This window comes from Phoxinus phoxinus, assembly GCF_949152265.1.
Source record: "Phoxinus phoxinus genome assembly, chromosome: 4".
Lineage (NCBI taxonomy): Eukaryota > Metazoa > Chordata > Actinopteri > Cypriniformes > Leuciscidae > Phoxinus > Phoxinus phoxinus.
Genome location: NC_136879.1, coordinates 36,283,508 through 36,303,614, shown reverse-complemented (window position 1 = coordinate 36,303,614; position 20,107 = coordinate 36,283,508). Strand labels below are relative to the sequence as shown.

The 20,107-nt window shown below is 37.7% G+C and overlaps 1 protein-coding gene across 1 annotated transcript in view; it reads left to right on the top strand.

The window, feature by feature from the left end:
• tenm4 (teneurin transmembrane protein 4) overlaps positions 1 to 20,107 on the top strand; it is a 240,272-nt gene that overhangs the window by 147,789 nt on the left and 72,376 nt on the right. Inside the window, exons 12-15 of the mRNA XM_079608835.1 lie at positions 4,640 to 4,741; positions 6,806 to 7,000; positions 10,507 to 10,707; positions 18,755 to 19,002. Coding sequence (XP_079464961.1) covers positions 4,640 to 4,741; positions 6,806 to 7,000; positions 10,507 to 10,707; positions 18,755 to 19,002 — 746 coding nt within the window. The remainder of the gene's footprint in view (positions 1 to 4,639; positions 4,742 to 6,805; positions 7,001 to 10,506; positions 10,708 to 18,754; positions 19,003 to 20,107) is intronic.

The following is a 20,107-nucleotide window of genomic DNA, read 5'->3' as shown; positions in this document are numbered from 1 at the left end:
CGGGGAACTGTTCAGGACACAAAAGACATTAAAAAAATACATTTTTGTTTTGACAGTTGGTCACTAGTAGTGCACACTTCCATAATAGTATTCCTTTATGCATGTATGTGAATAATAGAAAAGAAATCGCAAAGGGATTTTTTTATATTTCTATTTGGCTCTCATAGATTGCAGTGAGATTAAATGTATTGCAAATGGAGATTCTTAAGTCTCCTGCATCTCAGATCTCAGAATGACATCTGTAGAGTTCCTGAAATTATCTTGACAGTGTTTCAAACTGTGCAATCAAAAGTCAGATTTCAAAATGAACATTTTTTTTTAACAGTCTTGCAAGGCGAATGTAATAATACTATACAATCCGCGTTCATTTTATAGACTTGACATCTCAATGAAATCTCTGGAGCTAGAAGAGCAACCTCCGAGCAATACAGATTTCCTCAGAGTACACATATGCCGTGATCCATAAGGGACCTAAAGTTGAATATCTCTATTGTTCTTCCTCTTTCTCTCTCTGTGAATCTCTATTTTTGTTTCCTTTCATTTTTTTAAAATTCTTTTTGCCTCTCTCACCATAATTCTCATGACTCCTCATTACGGAGCTATGGTATCCGTCCCATGCGCGACACAGTCTCATTTGTCCCCGCCATGTGGTCTTCTGTTGTCAAAGTTATCAAGGATGCGTCTCTTGCTGTGTGGCTTGCTGATTGCTCTGGTCCCTCGGCCTTCAGAGCAGCCGACAGGCCTTCAACAACAGTTCTAATATTAGATATTTATCAGAGATTGAAGCCAAGGACAACAGTAAACAAGAGCAAACAGGAGTAATTAATGTCAGATCAGTTCAAGAGACTAAAGGGGATGTGTGTAATCATTACTTACTGTATACTTCATTCATATACTTGCTTATACTTGGAGTTAAACCGCAGTTTCACTCCAAGGTGAATGTTTGTTGAGAATCAGTTTGTTAATTAATCTGTTCGGACCAACACAAATGTTTGCATGCTATCAATGGGGCCATTATAGCTCTACATTTCTAAGTTCTATTGCACTGGAAAGAAAACTGGCCAACCAGAGTTGCGTTTTAGGTCACATGCCCAGAACAACTGCTGTTACATAAAACATGTAAAAACTGTTTGACTTCTTTCTTCTCTGCGAAGAAGCTGGTGTCAGAAATGGAAAACTGCGCAGCGACACCTACAGTACTTCAGTGATTGATCTACATCTTCATCATCACATTTTTATGTTATACACTTACTGTAAACTGGTCTTAATCGTTATTTAGGTGGATTATAAAATGGCCGACAAACCTAATAGACTTACATTCGAATTACCCTGGAAATCCAGAGTTCTCGCAAGAGCACAATTTGAATTTGCTCAGCGAGTCATTCTGGCGTTGAGTAATGATTCTCATTAACTATGTCCTTGTAGCCAAGTTGCACCAATCACATCGGTGTATCTGGTAAACAGATGACGACAGCGCTGCGACGTCGAAGTCATTAGTAAACATTGCAAGATGGTTATGGATGAACACCAGTTGTTTGAAACGGCTTTGGCCGCTACAATGAACGAGTTAGACTTGGCTTTTTATCTAAAAGAGAAACAGAAGACGCCACTCGAATCGTTCCTTTGCAAGAAGGACGTTTTTGCTGTTTTGCCGACCGGATACGGCAAGAGTCAAATCTAACAGTTAGCTCTGCTGGTAGCTAAGCGTATGGGGCGTCACCCCGTGTATTGTTCTGATTGGTCGTAGTGTTATCCAATTGCGTGCAGTGAGATTTTCAAATGCATGCTTGGTGCCGCCCCTCGAGTTGGGCGATTTTCATTACTCAATGCCAGACCCTTAATCTTTCAGATTTGCGTCTGGATTTCCAGGCTACATTTGAACGAGAAACCCGAGCCCTATGTTGAGAACAGTATATCATAAAGACTTGAAGGTGGAGGCTTTTGTTTTGAAACAATGAGCATCCACCCAGCAGTCACCCAGTAATAGCATGGAAATGATACACTTTTCTTTAGGGCTTGTATAGGAAATATAACGACCAGACAGGTTAAATACTCTTGTGTTCTCCTGTGTGTGACATTGATAAAAGTCTTTAAAGCATGAAGAAATCTGGACACTTTTTCAAATTCATGGCTGGACACAGACTTAAAGATGGAATTATATGTGACAGCTTTGAAGGGAAGTGCCGGGTCTGGACTGCGGTACTGAACTCAGATCAGCCGTAGTGTCAAAAATGCTTTACATGAGAGTGACAGTCACTGCGAGAGATAGATTGTAGAGACTTTCTTGACAGATATGAAGTGAAAAAGCCATCTTGTGTATAATTGTATCTGTTGACGTAAATACAAATGGCATAGACTTATTTATTTTTAGGGTACTATACACATATACACCCCCGTCTATAGCCACCACTGGGTTTTGAGGGACCTGTATGTGCCCTAGGCTTAGAAATGGAGACTGGAAGCCATCAAACACCCTACCGAAGTCTTGATAGGCTCGGGTGTACCAGGGGATGGCCAATCTGCCAGCCTTTTCCTCTCACATCAAGAGACTTGTGCCTTTTAAAATTCGCTCAAAAACATTCTCTGCGGCACAGTCTAGTTACCGCCCTCTCTCCTTCTTTTCTCCCCCCCCCCTTCCCTCCGTTCAGCTTCCCGTCTGTTGCATCCTCTGCGATGATTGACTCTCTTGAGGAAGGGGAAGGCTGTGTCCGGGCTCACATTTCCAGCCCTTTGTCCGGCACAAAAGCATCTTTGTCGAGAGAGCTCAACCACAGGCGCACCAGTGACTCCTTAGAGAGGGAATATTTTTCACTGCCATTTCATGTTTAATTCAGGTTGCGTCTGATTTTAACTGCACAGAATTGTGTGCGGATTTGCCTCAGTACAAAAACGGAAGTTTATCACGTCAGTAAATTTACTGCATGTCGTCATTTAAGTTCACAGTGGGCAAATTTGTCCCCACCGCTTTATGGAATAATATATCTAATACAGAGGAAGTTGTTCCAATTTTAAAAAATGCCCTTTTTTCCCCATGTGTGTTATAACAAGTGACGATCTAGCACACATTTGTTTGCTTTAATGCTTTTCTGTGCCTCCGTTGCCGTTGTTATCAGTCGCAGAAAGTGATTCATGCTTAGCATTTGGTGTTTGATCCATGTGTTTATCCACTAAGCTACAGAATCCCGGGACAGACAGCGGCAGATGTAGCAATGAAGTTATCAAATAAAAAGTCCACTTGAGGACTTTAATCGGTCATCAAGAATGATTGCAAATCACTCTGTAAAGAGTTTTATGTTGAAAAAAAAAATTCATTATTTACATTAGTTACATTATTTTTTTAAACTTACTAATGTCATTGTTTGCATGTGAGTTTAGACTTGGAGTACTTAGTCTTTTACAGACCTGATCTGTGTATCCATATGTTATATAGACCCTTTATGCATATTTATGAACACACTAATTCATATTCATGAGTTTTAAATCTGTGATGCCTTGATCACTTAAGACCGTTATCTAAATGCTTCTAGATTGCCGTCGGTGTGAACAGACGATGTCTACCAAGAATCAAGCACCACTTCTTCACACCAGGAGTCTGTCTAATATATCCGCAATCTGTAATAAACCCCTTTTATATATACTCCTGCTTAAGTCAGAAATCTTGTAATTGACATGTCGACATTCCTCGCATTTAAATTAGCACGCTTCACTGAAGGAGGGTGTTAGATGGAGTTTCCATTAGCCGTGTCACTGGACGTGTCATGCACTCGTGTTGGTTTTTGCAATGCTCAATGTTATTGCCGTGTCACAAAAGCAGCTACAGTAATTACAGAGTTCCTCATTAGGCTGAAGTAAATTCGTCAAGTGGCTCCACTCGAGTTCCACTTCACCTTAGACCTGCTGGCTAACAGAAAATGTTGCACTTTGTTTACTCATATTTATGGAAGAAGTCATGCTTTTGTTATACCTGTACTTGATTTGAATATTTCTCAAAACGATCACTTTTTATCGGCTACCATACATGTACTTTGTAAAACAAATTCTGTTATAATATTAGTCAAGCTTAAAGGTGATTTTTGTCACTATTTTTACATTATTAAAATCGCAAACATTTTGACATTTCGCTGAACACACCCCTCTCTGCCATCGATCAGGCAAATATATAGCTCTGCCTAAAACTGACCCAATATTTATATGTTGGACTGATCGGGATGATCAAACAAAATGTGTTTTGAAAGCGTTTACACTTTTTCGTATTTTAGCATATGAAAAAAAATCACCTCCAAAAGACCTCCATGTTAGCAACCTCTGTTATATTCTAAAATCAAAATAAGTAACAACACTTTAATATCAGTTCTGTCTTTGAGCTGTTTTTCATGCTTAGTTTCATTATTTGGCCTGGGGATAGAGTTTTGAGTTCTGAAAGTTACAGTATGTTTTCATTGTGAACTCATATTTTGAAAGATCAAGGAAAATCTTGACTCATATGACCCCTTTAAAATTGAAACGGAACCTAGAGTACAACAGGAAATGAAGCTTTCCCTCGCATTCTTTAGGGAAAGAGAATAAACTGAATCCAGCAGGTGAAGCGCTGATGAATGTGAGCAGCATTCTGACAAACATCGATGCCATTCTCTTGCAGACTCCATCGATGACTGTCCTAGTAACTGTTTTGGAAATGGAGACTGTGTGGCTGGAAACTGCCACTGTTTCCCTGGCTTTAGAGGACCCGACTGCAGCAGAGGTGAGATCTCTGTTTACCTACTCCTCCATTAGCCTACTTTTCTGTGTTCGTTACTTTTGGTCCTTCATCCCTGCAATCGCTTCACTTTCTCTGTCACACATGCGTTTTCTGTTTCTTACAAATATAATCATGGTAGCCATGTTTTTCAGCTATATACTGTAAGTGACTGTCATGGAATAAATCATTGTACTAAAAGTTAAATTAAAGTGTGTGTGTGTGTGTGTGTGTGTGTGTGTGTGTGTGTGTGTGTGTGTGTGTGTGTGTGTGTGTGTGTGTGTGTGTGTGTGTGTGTGTGTGTGTGTGTGTGTGTGTGTGTGTGTGTGTGTGTGTGTGTGTGTGTGTGTGTGTGTTGTCAAGCGATTTAAAATTTGTAATCTAATTAATTAAACGATGTGGCGATTAATTAATCGAATTAATCGCATATTAAATTTGGCTGAGAAATGATCCCCAATAATTAATTTAAAGTCATTATTGTGTTAAATGAGACAAGCATCAAATAGAAATTACAAAAAGTAGCTTAATTTTTTTTTTACTTTGTTTGATTCAACATAGAATTTATAATAAACTTTTAGGCCTTAAAGGACAAGTTCGGTATTTTACACTTAAAGCCCTGTTTACAGACCGTATCTGATGAAATAGAACGGTTAAGATTAAAATTTGGACACATGCTCCTGTCCCGAGAATTTTAGGTTTATTTAGCTTTTGTGGACCTATTTTGCCGAACGCGTCACACCCAGATTCTTCCGTTGAGAGCTTGAATAATAGACACCAGTTGGTGGCGATAATGCACCTTTGCCGATTGCAAGCAAACCGCTGGCATTTCATTGAATACACAGAAGAAGCAGAAGAAGAAGCGGCGGAGGAATATCGTACCTCACACAGCACATTCAATACAAGTCAATGGAGGTGGACAAACACTACGATAAAACCTGTTGGAATGCATCTTTTTCAGCGATTTTTTTTGGGCCCGTATCAGTGAACACCCCTGACCACTCGGTGAGTTTCACGTCTTTGTAAACGAAAGTTTAATGTGTTTTAGGAAGGAATCTTCCAGTGGCCATAGACAACCATTGTGTGGGGGTGGGGGGGAAGCGAAATAAACCCAAAATTCTCGGGACTGGAACATGTGTCCAAATTTTAAACTTAACCGTTCTATTTCATCAGATACGATCTGTAAATAGGGCTTTAAGTGTAAAATACCGAACTTGTCCTTTAACGGACAGGGTGGGTAAATGATGACAGAATTAAAAAAAATGGGGTAAACTATACCTTTAATGTTTTTTTTTATTAATACTGTATGGAGAAATGAAATATTTTTGTTGTAATTAAATTAATACTCTAGATAAGAAACTAAAACTGCCAATAAGTGGCGGTAAATGTCTAAATGAGTAAGTCATTGAATCATTGGTTTGCCCGATTGATTCGCTCAAAACGTGCATTCATTTAAAAATTAAACACCGCTGTGTGTGTTGCCCTGAGATTATAAAATCAATGCTTCATATTTGTCATCAATCAACTGTATACAATGTAAGATGACCTACGTGGGTCTGCGTTAAATAGGTTGATAATTGTAACGTCATTTCTTCCCATAAATAATAAATTAAATGAACACGGTAAATTGAATTTAAAGTGCTTCATAATGTAAAGACATCAAGATACTATATATACAATATAGTAGTATTGAAAGGTGTATATATCACTTCAAAATGTATGCATTAGGGTTCACGAGAAGAACAAGTATAGTCACGTTGTAACTGTGGCATTTTGCCAGACATCAAGGTAACAATTTTGGTTCCCTTGTGCCCCGTCACTTCAACATTGATTTTTCATACATGAATTCTGTTTTCTCACTGCTGTTTGAATGTTTCTTATTCCAGTCTCTGATCATTCGCTATTCACAAATCCCTTGTTCATACATAAAACTTCTGGATCGATGTGGTCTCACGTACTTCTACTACTGTAGCTTCTGCTGCAGTGCTCATATTGATTTCCACACGGACATGAGTTGAGTCCGGCAGGCCAGCCCGAGCTGGCAGCTCTTTGACATGTGTGTGTTCCCTCCAGCGTCCTGTCCGGTGCTTTGCAGTGGGAACGGTCAGTACCTCAAAGGCCGCTGCATGTGTCACAGCGGTTGGAAAGGATCCGAATGTGATGTTCCCACTAACCAATGCATCGACATAACCTGCAGCGGACACGGCACATGCATTGTGGGAACTTGCATCTGTAATCCAGGCTACAAAGGAGAGAACTGCGAAGAAGGTACCAGAGTATATTTTATTTAAAAAACTTGCACACAATATACACTACTGGTAAATGTTTTTGTTGTTTTGTTTTTTATAAAAAAAAAAATATTAAAAGTCCAGTCTTCAGTGTCACATGATCCTTCAGAAATCATACTAATATTCTGATTTGATGCTCTAGAAACCTTTCTTATTATTAATGTTGAAAACCGTTTTTGCTGCTGGATATTGATACACTACCAAATACCAATCAAAAGTTTGGGTTAAGTAAGGTTTTAAATTATTATTATTTTTTTTAAGAAATCAGTAAGGATGCATTCAGTTGATCAAAAGTGACTGTAAAGACATATTATAATGTTAAAAAAGGTTTCTATTTCAAATAAATGTTGTTCTTTTGAACTTTCTCTTCATCAAATAATCACACACAAAAAAAAATCCACATAAATATGAAGCAGCACGACTGTTTTCAACATTGATAGTAATAATACATGTTTCTTGGACAGCAAATCAGCATATCAGAATGATTTCTGGAGGATCATGTGACATTGAAGACTGGAGTAATAATGCTGAAAATTCAGCTTGGATTACAGGGATAAATTACATTAGAAATACATTACAATAGAAAACTTCCCAGCTTTTGTGTGTGTGTGTAATATCACCTGCTCTTATACAATCTGCAATACATTATACAATGTCTGAGCTATTTTAGTGTTGCTCTTTTTTTATGCACCACATTTTTATGCACCAAATCACACAGAAATGTAGAAAGAGGCCCGTCTTGGCCTTTTTTAGTATGCATACGTACCCTTCTGAATATTTAAGATGGGCGTACATGACCTTCGAGTTTTCGAGCAGGCCCATAAGTATCCGACTCGTCTCGTTACGCCTAGGAAGTCTCCTCGCTCCTCCACATGCATTATGGATACTTCCGAGGGTCCAAAGCAATCCATTAAGAGAAGAACAATTCATTTGGGTCAAGATCCAATAAGTCAAATTTGCACTGAGAAGCCTGAGCTGAGACCGCAGCCGCCCGACGACAGGGGCGACCGAGCTGTGAAGAGATAAGATTAAAGTAGCCATTGTGTTTGGCAGTTTTTTGAAGGCTCTCATTTGAAGATGAAAAATGATGTGGGCGATTTTGACAAATGGTACGTTCTGACTCTTCTGACCCCCGGCGATTCTATTTCGGGTCTCACCGTCGGCCGACGAGGAAGAGAATGCCGACGCTGGCCCTTTAACGGTTCTACCTTTCTTCGCCGCGACCTTCAGGCGGTGATGATTAATTGCCAGGAGAGAGGCTCTTGTCATTTAGCCTATGATCTCTGTGCCTTGTGCCCAAACCATCTGCTAAGAGACCCGAACTCCTGCTCATCTATAGGAACGGCCTCTCCACCCATTTGTGTCATGGTAAAGGGAGTCGGCAATGTAGCGACCCCATCCCTCCTTTCCCATCATGTCCCAGCTGGCCTCATGTTAGCCATCTGTGAGGGCACATTCTGGTTTCACACCTTCATTTCCGCATAGTTATACACTACCGTACAAAAGTTTGGAGGCGGCAAGCGTTTTTCCCAATGAAATGAACACAAAAGTGGCAGTAAAGACTTTTACGAAAGTCTGTTTTAAAGAAATGCTGTTCTTTTGAACTTTTTATTCATCAAAGTATCTTTAGAAAAAAAATCACGAAGCCAAAAACGGTTTTCAACATTGATTATAATAATAAATGTTTCTTGAGCATATTAGAATGATTCCTGAAGACTGGAGTAATGATGCTGAAAATTCCGCTTTGCATCACAGGGATAAATTTCATTTTAAAATATATTACAAATTGGAAACGTTTTTTTTTTTTATTGTAATATATCACAATATTACTGTTTCTACTTATTTAAATTATAATTATAGTAATCAGTTCATGAGTTGGAATTTGAACAGGCCAGACCCACACAAATATGAATTGTAATGACAAGAAAAAATAAATGCATTTTGAAAAATAGTGTTTGTCCACAATTGGTTATTACTAGCTATCTATTGTTTGTCTGTTTGTTCGTTTAGACTTTCATAGATCTTTTTTTTTTTCTAGCATTCTATTGTTTATTTGTTTTAGCGTTAAATCGTTCATTCTAGCATTCTATTGCTTGTTTGTTTAAACATTCTGTTGTTCATTATATCATTCTATTGTTATTGTTTTTGTTTTAGCATTCTGTTGTTTGTTCTAGCATTCTATCGTTTGTTTGTTTTCGCGTTGTATCATTTGTTTTATCACTCTATTGTTTGTTTGTATTAGCATTGTATTATTTGTTGTATCATTCTGTTGTTTGTTTTAGCATTGTATCATTCGTTCTTGCATTCTATTGTTTTGTTTTAGTATTCTGTTGTTCGTTCTATCATTCTATTGTTTGTTTGTTTTAGCATTCTATTGTTCGTTCTAGCGTTCTATTATTTGTTTGTTTTAGCATTCTATATTTCATTTTAGCAATCTATTGATTGTTTGTTTAAACATTTAATCATTTGTTTGTTCTAGCGTTCCATCATTCGCTCTAGCATTATTGCATTCATTTGTTTGTTTTAGCATTTTATTATGTATTCATTCATTTTTTTAACTAGTTTTCTAGTTAAGAATGACATATTAATCCTTTTGAATTTCAGTTTATTAAAATGTTTACTTTGTTACTACAAAGGCATTCTCAGTTCAGTTCTAAATAGTGTGCAATCCTGATGCCTAATTTTTTTTCCTTTTGAATATCTGTTTTCGCGGATGTCATATTTGAAGTCAAATGGGTTTCAAAAACTGCAAAAGTGTTTACTTTATTCGTCTTGAGAATGTTTGTTGGGCGTAACTGATCCCAGTTCATTCTTCAACAAGGATTAGAACTGAATTAAGGGTAACATGGGTACAGGAAGCTGAGTTTTTTGCCCATGGGCCATTGTAGGTGTCCTTGTTTGCATTCTGTCACGCTTGGTTCTGGGTTCACAGTAAGTGGGGGGGACCACATCCAGCATCGCTTTTCAATTTAGCAGAACATGCTCCGACCGCGCCAGTCTTTTCCCTTCCCGGCGCTGGGAGGAAATCTCATTACCAGCAGCTAGAGAAGTCAGAGAGAGAGAGCAACACTCTTCCCACCTGCCAGTTTACTGCACGACAGCGAATGCTGCCATTTAATTTGACCGTTTGTAAATCCTGTTGCTCTCAGGGTTTTTAGAAGTGTCAGGCCTCCTCAGACGCGGCTGGGCATGCGGCGCGCTCTCCGCTACAAGAGCTAAACCTCTAGAGGTCTTCTTTTTTGGTCCGTAGGATGGATGACTAAGGCCTGAGTCACACAATGAAAGGAAGATGAACAGCAGGGGACACTGAGCTATGGCAGTTTGATGTGAATACATGCAAGTTTGATATAGTGCGCTTGTCTTTGATGATGAGTTTGGTCTGATGGGAAATGGCTCTTCTGATGTGTTTTTACTTTTGATTTCTGCTTTGAATTAGCTATGTGGAAAATGAGTTAATGAATACCTGTGCTGTGTGTTTTTGTGCAGTGGACTGCCTGGACCCGACCTGCTCAGGGAGAGGTGTCTGTGTGCGTGGAGAGTGCCACTGTTTTGTAGGTTGGGGAGGTCCTGGATGCGAAAGTCCACGTGCTTCATGTATGGAGCAGTGCTCTGGACACGGGACCTTCTTGGCTGACACCAACACTTGTAACTGTGACCCCAACTGGACCGGTCACGACTGCTCCACAGGTCAGTACAGTGGGGGAATGACCAAATGTATATTATGTTGTCATGTTCTCTTCCCTATTTCAGCCTTGTTACTTTGTATTTATTTAGCTTATTATTGTTTTAACTAAATGAACAGAAGAACTATTTAGTTATTTTCATTTGTGTGCACCAATCAGTGTCAGTGCCATCAGATTTTTTTTTTTTTTTTCAGTTTTTCAACTTTTAATTTATTTTTCTATTTTATTTTATTTAACCACGTGTGCATGGTTGCCGGATTGAAAGTAGTAAACAGTTGCCAGATTGAAGTAAAACACGTGCAGACAAATGTGTTCTTTTAACAGAAAAGCTCTGATTGGGGGATTTAGACTCTTGAGATCTGGCAACCGCAAGCATGAAAGCAAGTTGGTCTCTGTAAAATGTTTTTTTTTCAACAAGTAAAGGGAGATTTTGGTTAAGTTTTCATTTTTAACTGGATTTTAGTCTCGTCTTTTATCGTTTAATGACCTCGGTGTCGTCATCGTCTCTTCGACGAATATTTTTCATCATAGTTTTCGATAATGAAATATACTGAAGTAAATCTGAAACACTTAAAACATCTGTCTTCACGCTCTCATATAGTCGTATTACTCGTAAGTTGCAAGACAAATAATAATTACTAGTATAAAGACAGTCAAATAAACGAGATCATCACAAATGTCATATTCTATAAAAAATAAAATAAAAATAAAGAGAAATATATATATACTGTATATATATTAGGGGTGGGCGATATGGCAAAAATCATATCACGATTATTATTATTTTGGAAAATCACGATTCTTTTTCATGTTGGTTTTACTATTTTGCAAGTGACTGAGAATTACAGCCAAACTAATGTCACTATTTTAAAAACAAAGACTTGGGTAACAAATATATGACATAAAAAAAGAATGTCAGAAATTTACGCCAAAGTGGTGAATATAAAAAAATCTTTGTCATTTTCTTTGTTATTAAAAAATAATAACAAAGATATTACACATTACACATACACAACTTAATATACAACTGAAATAAACAGTGCTTTATTTTCTCAGATACAGTAGGTGTATTTAGCAGTAGCATTGAAGAAAGTAATTAAATCCACAAATATGAAAATAAAACACTCCATAGACTTCACTGTATAAATTATACATTGATTCTTATTAAAACTACTATTAAAGTTCTCAGAGCAGTGAATGATTTTCTCTTTGTGTTTTGTTGTTTTATTAACATTTAAATGGAGAGTTCCCCCAAAGTCATCATTTACTCTCAAGTTGTTTTAAAACTGAATAGGTTTCTTTCTTCTGTTGAGAATAAAAGTTATTTAGTAGAATGTGGGTCACTAAACAGTTGCTGGTCCCCAGTGACTTCCATAGTATATTTTCCCTGCTTTAGAACTGGAAGTCAATACGGACCAGTTTGGTGACCCACATCATTCAAAATATCTTCTTTTGTGTTCAGCACAAGAAAGAAATTAATACAGGTTTGGAACAACATTAGAGTAAGTAAATAATGGCAGGATTTACTCATTTTTGGGTGAACTATCCCTTTAGGAGAAGTGGTAACATGTTTACTATAAGGCTACTGTCACTTTAAGACATGCGACGCGTCTAATAAACACACATATGACACGCACCTGATTTTCTCTCAAATATTTGCTTTCACTTTAGACATAACCAACTGTGTTAATGTAAATGTGTTTATTTGACAGTATTAGACTCGAAAGAGAACTTAGCGCATACACCTGAAGCTCACAGGCACTAAAAGCCTGGTTACTGGACTAAGAAAAGCGCATGTTAGAACAGCGCATCTGCACGCGATTGAATTGTTTAACCGGCAAAGCTTTAAAGCACATGCAAATAATGAACGTTTGTGAATGGCAGTGTCCCGTACCTCTGCGTTAACGCGTGATGTGAATGTACGTCGCGTTGTACAGTATGTTGAGTCTGAGGTGCCAGAACTGCAACTGATAGAACGCACCGTAGCACGAAACTACTTGACTGATTTAATAATCATTTAAGTATCTCATACAAATACCCGCCGATCTGATCATAGTGTCTCCGAGCGCAGTATGGGGGACAGTGTTAGCGTCACACTAATCTGAAGGGCAAATCGTACACCTGTGTTTGTGAATTCATCTCTTTGTGAGCGGCTCATCACATATTTCTGCGTGCCTGCGCACAAACTGATTCCTGTTAAAATCTCCTAAACCCTCTAAATGAAACTTGATGCAGCTTATCGTTGCTAATCTTCACGCCACCTGTTGCCATGACAGCGGTGACTACAGGTGTCGGGGTGTAATTTCATGCTTCACATAATTTACCTCACTGTTCTCGGCTCGTGTGATTGAGAAAATTCAGAGAAAACAATATATGCAAAGTGCTTCGGTAAACGCTCAGTCTATTGGCCATAATAGAACGCTTAAATTAGAAACACTTCAAAGACATTTTTCCTTCTGAATTAAGCAACTCGGCTGATAAAGTTAGCACTGTTTCCTTTCCTTTCTTTTATCCCATCAAGAATAGGCAGTTTGGTCAAATTCTCCATGGTTTCGAAACACTTAAGTGTCCCCTCTTCTCGACCCCTCTCCCGGTCATGCCTGACCACCTTTTCACAGAGATTTTTCCACATTTGAGCTGTTTCAGTCACGCTAGTTAGACCTCCATCAGGAGGCGGGGGTGAAATGGCAGCGTCTGATACAGCTAAAGCAGTTTAGCACCTCACGGCGGAGGACGAGAGCCAGGCTCTTACAGTGACCTGTGGAAAGTGTGCTTTGATTTCCCCTCAAGCTGGTACACTGATGTCTTCTTACATCCCACCGGACAGGAGTCTCACACACCTGCGGTTTTGGTTTAGTTAAAGCTTTTCTAACTTTAGTTAGTGTGTAATGTTGCTGTTTGAGCATAAACAACATCTGCAAAGTTACAACGCTCAAAGTTCAAAGCAAAGGAAGACATTTGCTTTTAAAGAAAAGGACTACAACAAACGGCTGGTAGGGACTACACAACATTCCTCCCGGGTTAGTGACATCAGCAACCCTAAAATGTACATAAGCCCCGCCCCCGGGAACACGCAGTCCATGTTGAGAAGAGGAAGAGTTGTTGTAGTCGAGTACATTTGTGAGTCAGCTCAAACTTTAGCATCCATCTTTTCACATGCAATAGAAAGTCACTCTGTGTGCATCTCACAACAGTTCCTATACGAGCAATTTATAGATTACCATGACAGAATATGCTAATTGAAGATAGTTAACTCCACATCAACAACATAAATTCATCAACTAACCATTCAGAAATGTCCTGTTGCTTCTTAACATGAAAGGCAGAACAGTTTCTGTCATTTTAGTTTGTCTGCGTGAGGTAATCGCAGCTGCTAACACACACTAGCTCTTGAAACCCCGCCCTCTGCAGCAGCTCATTTGCATTTAAAGGGCCAGACACAGAACGGTGCGTTTTTGCTAACCCTCAAAAGTGACAACTTTAACATGCTATATAAAATTATCTGTGGGGTATTTTGTGCTAAAATGTCACACACACACTCTGGGGACATCAGAGATTTATTTTACATCTTGTGAAAAGGGCATTTTACCTCCCATTTAAGGTGAAATCATGACTGGAGTACATTTCGAATCCAGGAGAAGCACTTAAACTTGTAACTAACAGAAGTAATTATACACATGTGCATTTTATATTATCAGCAAACAATCAGTATCGGACGATAAATGCAATTATTTTTCTGATTTGTTTAAAAATAGCCGATGATTATTTTCTGTCAATCAGGGAGCAGGACACCGTTTAACACTGGAACTCATACTCTGTGTAAATAAAATGTCTCTTTTGTTGAATTTAAGGCTGTTAACATGACAATAATGCATTAACTGTAAAAAAAAAAAAAAAAAAAAACAGGCTTTATTTGATCCTTTGAATCAACTGAAGTTCGAGGCAGGGTTGCCAGGTGTGCACTTTTTCCCCCAATCAAACATTATTTGTAGTACGCCTCCCATCCAATAATCACAAATTATGTCCTTTTATCACCAAAAGGGCATTTTGTACTACAAAACTTTAAATGTGTTGTGACTGATTGCCCTCAGTCAGTTCAAGTGGCGGTGGAGTCTTTTCTTCCACTTTAGTTATAGCATAAAAAAAAAAAAACACTAATAACCCTTAAAAGGTATGTTGAAAGATACAGTACAACTTGCTGAAGAGAATCGTGTCTCATGTAATCGCTCAATCTGTGTTTCAACTGCGGAAAAAAGCCAATAAACCAGCTTGTGAACAATATCGCTTAACGTTGCATTTACATCAGGAAAATTTATGTTCACAATTTGATAGTTAGCTATAAAAACACTTATTTGCTGTTAATATATATGTGTTTTAAATAAATTTGTCATGAAGACATGTTTATGAAAACTACCTCATTTGCAACTGAGCTATATACAAAGCACATAAAAAAAATATTTGAGTGCCGTTATTATATCTGACAATAAATAGCAGTTGAATATAATAGTTTATAATAAAATATAATAGCTCTAATATTACTGTACCAAAGGAGAGAGTTGTCTGTATAGTTAACAGCATTAGTTGGGAGATATTTTTGAATGGCGCTATTATATATATGTGGTAAGTGAAGGTAAAGCAGTCCTAAAATGCTATTTAAAAAGCATCCCAGAATGCACCTCAAAGAATGTGATTTTGAAGAAGATAACATGTAAGTCAAACTGATTCACTTGAGGTGCATTCTGGGATACTTTTTAAACAGCATTTTAGGACTGCTTTACCTTCACTTACCACATATATATAGCGCCATTCAAAAATATCTCCCAACTAATGCTGTTAACTATACAGACAACTCTCTCCTTTGATACTATAATATTATATATGTATATGTGGTAAGTGAAGGTAAAGCAGTCCTAAAATGCTATAAAAAAATGCCTAAAAAGCATCCCAGAATGCACCTCAAAGAATGTGATTTTGAAGAAGATAACATGTAAGTCAAACTGACTCACTTGAGGTGCATTCTGGGATACTTTTTAAACAGCATTTTAGGACTGCTTTACCTTCACTTACCACACCAACTCATCAATTTATTTTTAATTTTTTTTAAGAAAAGTTTCAAGGATTTAAGCATGATTTTTTTTTTTTAGGATCATATACCAATAACCGTTGTAATTGTAAATCATTGCATAATTGTCAGAAATTATTTGAAAACATTTAGAGTTGGAAATAGACTTGATTTGTTTACTTATCGGAGTCTTTTTCTGTAACGCAGGGCAGGAAGCCAAATGCTGTTTTGCTACACCAGTTTCGAAACAGGGACATTTATTATTAATATCACTCAAAGTGCTCAAAAGCAGTGATGCAATATTGTTATTTTGGTCACTGCTATTGCAAACGCCACAAGGTTTTGAGAGATCAGATTAAGGGAATTTTGCCTCAGCAGACTTTTGAAACACAACTATCTGTGAATATGAATTTCACTTTAATGCCGAGCAGACAGACTGACCTATTATGTAATCCGAGGGATTTGCTGGAAATAGCCATTTAAAGCCTGGCTTCTCGAGCGAAAGATGCAGCATGACTAAATTATTGAGAGACTTGTACTCTCCTGTGCCGGCATGCGCAAATTGTGAGCTTTGGTATATTATTTAATTGAAATTTTTTTTTTTTTTTATGTAAAAAAATAATTTAAATATCAAATAAGTAGAATAAAATAAAATAAAAAAGTAAAGTTACGGTGTATTTACCCCCTTGGCAAACATCTGTGAAACCATTAGCGGCAAATCGTTTTGTTTGCTGCACATTTGATTACATTAGTTGTAATGGTAATGGTTATAACATAAATGTTGGGGATAAAATAAATGTTATGCCACAAAACTAAACGAAGATACGGCCACTCCTAAAATCTGAAAATCACTTCCTCCCTCTCTGTCACTCCTGCTTTTTTCACCTTTTTTTGTCTCCGTTCTCTTGGTCACTTCTGGTAATTGAATAAGAAAGCTTTCAGCTCTGGTATGTTTGCAGGCTGGCAGCTCCAACACATTCTGAAATGAGCTGTTGCAAACAATCAAGATCTGCATCAATTAGTTCTCCTCCTCCATTAAAGGACGCAAGCAGGAGTTACCCAATTATTGTACGACGTTCCGAGCGTCTTTGCCCTGCAGTGAAGCATTGTGGGAACGACTCACAGATGGTATCATCCTGCCACTTGGCTGCCGTGTTATGAGAACCGCTTTGAGGAACACCTTTATGAGAACGCGATATTCGCATTATCACGTCTTTGCGTGAATGCGAGAGGCAAAAATACTCTGCGAATTGAAAGAGGGACACTAAAGGAGAGTAGGAGCGAGAAAAAATGAGCAACTGTTTGTCTCCTTGACAACTTTAAGCAATGAAATGCCATTAGGATGCCTCTAATTGAAATGTTGCATGTGAAATTAAGGGCATTTACATAATTTAACAAAGGCCCAGTGTTGTAATTAGCATGAGGGAAGAATAGTTTTTTTTATGCCTTCAAGCTTTTAAATCTGTTAATGCCATGTTATGGTTTGTGCCTGAAAAGACTAACTTAACTCTGTTTTATTTGTAACAATGACATAATGCAGAGTTACATTAACATAATTGACTCATTATTGGCCTATAAGCGACCTTCGTTCTGGCTCCCTCCTGCATAGATTTGGATAATTAGAACGCATTACATAACCACTGTTCTACACTTTGAAGAGGGCTCTCATTTGCATAGCATGGAAATATTTGTGCTTTTTTTTATTATGGATCTGTTTATTGTATCCACCTTTTAAAACCGTGTGTGTGTGTGTGGCCTGGTAAATCCTATTATGGAGACAACTTGCCCCTACAAAGATGGCAATATCTGATGTTTTAGACCTTGTGGGCAAATGTTTTTTGCTCCCCATGAGAAAAACGGCTTATAAATTACACAAAATTAGTGATTTGTTTTGTTTTTTTATATATAAAAATGTGTGTGCGCTTGTGTTTTGTGTGTGTGTGCGTGTGTGCGCACGCTATTCTACAGAATTGCAGGAAAGTTTTTAATTTAGTTGATTTATTTTATAATTTTTGTTTTTATTTTCTTATTGTTTGTGGTTAAAATTCATACAAATCTAAAAAATAATATATATATGTATATATTATATATGTCCTTTAACTGATCCCCATTTATTATTAATTGCCTTTTTGCCTTCGCCAATCCATTTTATATTGATCTGTGGTATGACAATTTTTTTTAAGGACAAAAATTCCATGTAATTTTTCAGTTCTAATGAGATCATGAAAACTACGTAGATGATAATTATTTAAAAAAAATAGTAAAATATTATTTCAAATAGTTTTAGATGAAGTAAAGCTGGGTATGTCAAAAGTATTCCATGGTAACTACCCCTTCACTTGATGTTTTGTGCTTTATACCACATCTTTATCCTTTTTATGTTTCCGGAACTTTTTCATTATGTCAAGATTTCAAACTCACTAGACATGTGAAGCCAAACCTTCCCAGAACCATCAGAGGCAGAGACCATTGTATTTGTGAAATCTCAAGTGTTAGATTTAATTTGTGAATTAACTCTCAATTATTGCCTCTCACAGATCTTTCTTTTATCGAAAAACACTTTTTTCCTCAGCTTTCACCTCATTACTTATGCAGCGAAACGACTTCAGTGATCCAGCGTGTGTCTCCGTTTCTAAAGGAAGTCAAAATTGGATTTTGTTCTTTGACTTTTCTTTCTTCTTTCTCCCAAACAAAAGAAGGAATCCCCCCCCCCCCCAAAAAAAAGTAGGAAGAGACACAGCAGAAAATCTGCCCTGTTAAACCTCCCACAAATCCTCGAACCCCTGCTTTGTAATGGTCTTATTAGATTTGTATTGTCCAAAAGGGATTGCCCCCTTTATGAGGTGCAGGAATTTCTTTTCACTACCCATCAGACAAGGTAGTGGAGCGTGGCCGTCCCATCACTGACAATAACTGGTGGATTTGCTTTCTCTTTACCCCCTGTCCCGACTCCTCTCGGCTAACACCCCTTCTCCCCCCCGTCCCGCAGAGCTGTGCGCAGCGGACTGTGGTGGACACGGCATCTGTGTGGCGGGAAGCTGTCGCTGCGACGAGGGCTGGATGGGCGCCGGGTGCGAACAACGGGCCTGTCACCCGCGCTGCAGCGAACACGGGACCTGCAAGGACGGGAAGTGTGAATGCAGCCCGGGATGGAACGGAGAACACTGCACTATCGGTAAGGAGCGTGGGATGAGGGTGGAGTCGTGGCGGGGGGGGAAGGTGCGAGAGAAAGCATGCGTAATTGAATTTGTGCAACCCGGCATAGCATGAACAGGTTTGCTCAAGGATATGAAGCTTGTCTTCATGCATTTTAATGTGGGAATGTGCTAAGGTGTCTTTTCATTTCTACTCATCACTTCCCTCCTTTCTTATTCTCTTTCTCGTTCCATTCGATTAGTTCATTTTGAACCCAAACATTTGCATTGCACGAGCTGAGCAGTCACTGGAAAGGCGTTCTTTACGTTGGGGAATTAAATTGCAAAGCAATTTAACGAATGAAAAATGCTTTTTATTGAAAAAAATATTCATTATTTTTGCAATTCCTTTTGGTAAAGTTATTGTTTAAGTTACGCGTTTCGACTTTAATTTAGTTTTATTTGAACAGCAACATGTACAGCAACATTTTGAGCAAATAAAAGGCCTTAAATATAATTGTACCACATTCAGGTCATGACATTTTTACTAGTAAGTAAAGTTTACTAAAAATATAAAAACGTTTTTATATTGCAAATATTTCAAAATGAACACTTACTGGAATGAAGCAAATTATCCGTACGTAATTTTTATTTAAAAATTTTTAATCATGTTAAAATGTGATTATCAAATATGATACATCAGGCCTTTGAGGAACGTTTATCTGTTCATCTCTCAATCATCATATGTTTTGTCCCCCACAATACAAATCTTTGATCATAAAACTATAAGATTTTTAATATCATCTTATTATTGGGCATATTTTAAGTCTGCTATACTGTTATAAATATAACATTGATTTACATTACAAGCTTTTAGGATTTCATCTTACTTTTTGGCCATATAAATATCAGCAACTGCACCAAATTACATATTTTTGGTCAGTTTGGGTCTCTGAATAAAATTGAGATGCGTGAGCTGCATATTCTCTGTATATCATACTATATGTCATAGAAGCCTGATGTATCAAATTAACACAAAACAGTATTTTAGTATAGTATTTTAAAAAGAGTATGTTATTGTCAAAGCATTTCAGCTTAGGCGCCATGATGATCAAAAATTATACTTAAATAGATTTAGTCTAATATTTAGTACAATATTTGAATATTTAGTTTCACTGCACAATATCACACAACCCCATAATTGGAGA